This window comes from Lolium perenne, chromosome 4, assembly GCF_019359855.2.
Source record: "Lolium perenne isolate Kyuss_39 chromosome 4, Kyuss_2.0, whole genome shotgun sequence".
NCBI lineage: Eukaryota > Viridiplantae > Streptophyta > Magnoliopsida > Poales > Poaceae > Lolium > Lolium perenne.
In genome coordinates, this window is record NC_067247.2 from 378,091,374 (window position 1) to 378,096,863 (window position 5,490).

General features: G+C 50.7%; 1 protein-coding gene across 1 annotated transcript; it reads right to left on the minus strand.

Annotated features, from left to right (window-relative positions):
• Positions 1–866: 866 nt before the first annotated feature.
• Positions 867–4,534, minus strand: LOC127297175 (chitin elicitor-binding protein). Its single transcript, XM_051327472.2, has 4 exons — positions 3,732–4,534; positions 1,773–1,890; positions 1,481–1,674; positions 867–1,381 (listed from the first exon to the last, which is right to left on the minus strand). Exons 1-4 carry the CDS (start codon positions 4,504–4,506, stop codon positions 1,287–1,289), a joined length of 1,182 nt encoding a protein of 393 aa, XP_051183432.1. The 5' UTR covers positions 4,507–4,534; the 3' UTR covers positions 867–1,286.
• Positions 4,535–5,490: the final 956 nt, after the last annotated feature.

Genomic DNA, 5,490 nt, shown 5'->3' on the forward strand with positions numbered 1-5,490 from the left:
ATTTCTCGGGCCGGGCCGGGTCGGCCAAATCCCCACGCGGAGAATCTCGACCCAGGCCCGGCCCGGCCCGACGGCATCCTCCCAAGTGGCATTTGCTTGATCCAAACTAGCCCACTTAACCAACCACTGGGTAACTAAAACTTTGTTACGAGGCAGAGATCCATTGGGCCGAAAAAATAGGCCCAGACATGGCCCATCACACTGAAAGCCCGTCGGGCCTTGGGCCGGGCCGCTTCACTAAATCACACAAAATGATGGCCCAGGCCCGGCCCATCCTGACCATCGGGACAAAAAATCAGGCCCAGGCCCAGCCCAGAGGCATGGTCGGGTCAGGCTTAGCCCGGGAATTTTGGGCCGGGCCGGGCTACCATGGTCAGGTATACTCAACACCCTAAACCGCGGAGTCCTTTGTTCCAAAATCGGTCCTGTCGGACTTCCCAAAGGTGGAAAATTACAATCCTTAGGCATCAAACTTTCCTTGGCACATTAAAGGGGGAAGATTTTTTTTCCAGATATAAATGCAAAGCAATTCACTATAATGTATCCCAGGGCTGAGCAGAAAAGACAGTGAATTCTATTTGTATATTGTTTTCCTTAAATGGCCAGTGGATAGACAGCGAACACAAAGCGACCCATCAGGAAGCAAGGGGGCACGGCCCAAAGGGCTAGAATGCTCAGCGGGAGGCCCATCAGGTTGAACTTCATTCCGGCAATCAATCCTGGAAATGTTAGACCAAGCAAACAAAAGGCAAGCACACACACGCTCATACCTCCTTTCGTAACATCAGCACTGGTTACTTGATACTACTAGCAATTGCAGACACCGAACAGATAAATGCCTATTAGAAAGCTGAAACTCCTGGCAGTGACAGCAGCAGCGTACAGCCGTACAGAAAGTATGTAAAGCTTGATTAGTACAACATCAGGAGGGAGCGACGTGTTAACTACACGTTTGTAACAGAACAACTCCCAAAACTGTTTAAGTACTACTCCCTCCGTTCCTTTTTAATTGACTCAAATTTAGTATAGAGTTGTACTAAATCCGAGTCAATTAAAAAGAACGGAGGGAGTATTCAGTACTCATTTCCAGATAACACATACGTGCATGATTGCTTTATTCAGACAGCTACACTAAGTAGTACCACTTATTTTCTAGAAGAATAATTAAAATGAAAAGCTAGTAAGCCGGCATTTTAAGTTACAACAACAATCACAACGATCGACAAATTGGCATATTGTGAGTTTTTTAAAAGATATATATGTATCTAGAGTTGTCGTCTTCAGTATCAAAGGAAACAGATCATGATCAGCACCATGTGGAATGAGATAGCAGACACCCTCCACATGGATCCCGCGAACCGCGACCCATCAGATCCTGCACCTGCAGTACCAACAGTTAGATAGCCATAACATTCCAGATTCACATAAACTCTGCGACTCAGAGCCTCGGAAAGTCTCTAGGTTTACAGGTTACACTTACTACTTTGGCATGATTTTGTCTGGTTGCTGGCAGTTGTGGTCTGTATGCTGAGTGATGAGCCGTCCGAATAACCACTGTAACTGCACATCGTGGATCCGCAACCAGAGCCGCTCATCTCCCCAAGCTTCAGCCCTCCGCTGCACGACGGCACTGCTGGGCACCCCTTCTTGCCTTGCACTGCGGTGCAATTTAGCCTGATCGTCACATTGAAAATAAATGATTATTCTCCTGGTCACTGCTTGAGATATAGCTCGGCAGATGTGGAAGCATGGGAGCTTTATTAGTTGCTTACTGGAATGTGTTTGAGCTGCAGCTGCACTGGATGCAGTCCTGTGCCGTGAGCGCGTAAGTGCCATTCGGGACGCGCAGATCGTGATCAGCTGAGGTGCTGCTGATCGATGAACTGCAAACTGAGCATACCAAAGTTCGGCAAGTACTTAATACCAGGTTCAGAATACTATTTCGTATATGTGGCGATTTTTTATGAACTAAATAAATAGTAGTCAAACTAGTCCATCTACAATCTTCAAAGATATATGAGCACTGAGCAGTCCAGTCAGAGTCAACTTTGTGGATTAGTAGTATGTCCATAGTTTGAGTCCAAAAAGTCTGACAGTCTGTCCGGAGACAGCAACAGCTAACAACCAATTAAACAAGTCCAAACAAGGTCAAGTTTCCAATCTTATTTTCTTTAACAAAATTACATCGGACGCATGTTCCTAGAACAATTGAACGGTTGCAATTTATTAGCCTTCTGCCCTGGCACACAGGATGGACATATAGCGACGTTTCTAAAAGCCACCGCGTTCACAGTGGATCACACTAAAGCTCTATCCAAGGGGGGCAAGCGCCATGGCTTAAGTTCATTGAAGAGGTGTTGATCACACTAATTCCAAGAAATATAAGAACTAAGTAGCATGTTGCAATAATTTATCAAAACCGCATTCCCGATTTTCAGTTTCTTTTTTTTTTTTGCGGGTAAAAGAAGATGATATTATAGCTTCGATCTTACAGAAAAACCCAGGAACCACAGAAAATTACAAAGAGGTCCTTCTCCTAGGTCCCGACGGCACCGACGACAAGGAGCTGTCGGCGGCGGGCCGCTGCCACTGCTCCATCTCAAGCCTTGGATCGGAGTCAGCTTCCACGCAGAGGGGTAGTCACCAATCACCGGCTCCGGAGAGCCTACACCTTGGAACGCCGACGACGCCGCAAAGCTCTTCACCATCTTCTTCAACCTCCAGATCGATCGCCTAGCGCCTCGATCCAGCCTTATTCGCAAGCACCCGTGGAAGCTCAGGTGCAGACCGGCTACGTGCGCCGCCACGAAGCTCCAGAGAGCGCCGCCGCAGGAGGAGAAGCACGCCACCACCGAACACCACACCGACAGCCTCGCCGCCTCCACGACGCCGCCGGCAAACTCCCTACCAGATCCTACGCTATATACAAGCCGGGAACCGAGGTTCCCCCAACCTCCCGCTGCCAAAGCAGCCGACGGAGGAGGAGGAGCCCTCGATTCGCCGGCGAGAGAGGTGGATCGACGGGAACGCCCAAAAATCGCCTCGCTACTGTAGCAGAGGAGAGACGGACCAAGGCTTCCGGTCTTTTTCCCGATTTTCAGTTTCAACCAGTACTAACTCTGAAGTTACATAGGGCAAATTAAATTAAACAAATAAACATAACTATTTTTTCACTTCCCTCAGTCCCAGGTCATGCATGTGACTGTCTATAATTAACTCATTAGTTTATTGGATTGTAAGCTAACTTGCATTCTGGCAGACTGAGACTAGTCAACTGAAAAGCTTCAGCACAAATGTAGTACTCCTACTTATTAGAGGATTGTACTAGAGAATTGCTTACTACAGTATCCTGCAATACTAAATTTATCTGAATTATCAGAATTGCAGTCTCAAATTTATCTCAATTGACCCTGTTGAGTAGTCAGAACTATAACAGTAACACCTAAGCTCAACAGGGTAAATTAATAAACAAAAAAACGGAACTAATATTTCCCCAGTTTCCCTAGGCTCCTGCATGTGGTTGACTAGAATTAGTTTATCCTACTGTAAGTCTAACTTGTGTCCTTGTTTGGTACTAGTCTACTGGCAAGCTTCAGCAGGAACTTAAATCCGAGCTCAGAACTCATAAGATTGCAAGAACAATTAAAGTTGCATGTTAAGTAACAAGCTGCACGTATGAATTGAAGCACTTGTATATGTGACATTAAGAAGAACAGAGCAGAAGCGCTTACCAGGGAGCGGGACATCAAGAATCTGGTCCTTGAGAAGGGACTTGGGGTCGGCGATGTTATTGATTTTCAGCAGGGTGGACTCCGTCACCCCGAACGTGGCGGCGATCCCGGAGGTGCTCTCCCCGCCGCCAACGATATGGGCGAAGTGCATCACGTCGTTGCCGTCCACCTGGTCGCAGCTGCAGGGCAGCGGGATCCAGAGCTCCTGGCTGACGTTGATTTTGTTGACGTCGAGGATCTTGTTGGCGGTGGCGATCTCCTGGTAGGTGACGAAGGCGTCGAAGACGTTGCGGGCGATGGCGTCGAGCCCGTCCTGCGGCTGGACGGTGTAGATGGGCAGGTGGTCCGACTGGCCGACGCCGTTGCCGGCGCAGAGGCAGCGGAAGGGGATGCTGACGGTGTCGTTGGCGGGGACGGGGTAGGAGGGCGGGGTGGTGAGCGGGAGGTTGTTCGCGCCGAGGAGGCCGGCGAGGTTGGTGGTGTTGAAGCGGGAGGCGAGCGCGCCGTAGGTGGTGGCGTTGCGGACGCGGTAGCCGATGGCGGACTGGCAGGTAGTGCCCGCCGGCGCGGCGCAGGTGAAGTTGGCCGCGGAGGTGGTCGCGACGAGGAGGGAGAGGAGGAGGAGGACGGTTGCCGGGACGGCCAGGCTGGCGGGTGGCGACGGCGACGGCGCCGGCATGGTGGAAGAGGGGAGGAGGGAGTGGAAATGCCAAGACTGGACTACTGGAGGGTTGACGCGGGTGGAGGAGGATGCTCGGCAGCTCGCCGTCACCATAGGGAGCCCGTCTTAAAAAGAGCCCACTCGCGCGCCAAGGTAAAATCTTCCATTTACATCACGTTGGAAAAAAAAAACCACCAGATGATGTAGATGAAAAAAAGAAATAATATGAATTATTTAATCATTTTCGGGAATGTCGCGCGTTTCAAAAAAAAAATCGAATATGTGACTTTGTCGGCCACCTGTCGACTGAGCCGACCGATATGGCCATTGGCCGGATTGGCGCCTGCCCATGCGTCAGGATCGGCCTACCAGCCACCAATGGCAACTAAATGGCATGCGGCTTCCGATCGGCTCTCGGCGATTTGCACAAAAATAACGCAAAAGTGAAAGAAAAGCACAGACTGACCCTCCGGCGAAACTATTTCACCCATCTAACCCTTTTGTGTGGCGTCCCTCCCATCGGCGTCATACATGCCAGTGTGGCGCTCCTCCTGCCAGCGCCACTCTCCCAGCCGACGTGGCGCCCTCAACGCTGAGCTGGTGCGCCCATCCGACGTGGCAGCATGTGTGGCGCCCCTCACATCTGCGCCACATATGCACTGGTAATTTCCCAAACCATACTGTGAGACAATTCGTCTGGGACTTAGCCGTTTTGCGAGCCTGTACGTGTGACGCCAATGCCACGGGCGCCACACATGCAAGTGTGGCGCCGATGCCACGGGCGCCACACATCCACTTAAGTGTGGCGCCCGCGCCCGCCCCAGCCCGACCAGACCTCATCTTCTCTCTTCTTTCTTCTCTGCTCCCACGAAACCGCCGCCGCCGCCCGCCTCCCCTTCACCCCCCCCCCCCCCCACCAAATCGACCAAGGAATCGTCAGATCTATCCGGCCAACTTCTTCCTCCTCCATTCCTCAAGGTATTCCCCTTCGATTCCCTCCGATTCATCCACTAGTATTGGTGGATTTGGTAGATTTGGGTATGAACCCTAGACATGGAAATTTATGTTGGTGGATTTGGATATGAACCATTGATATGG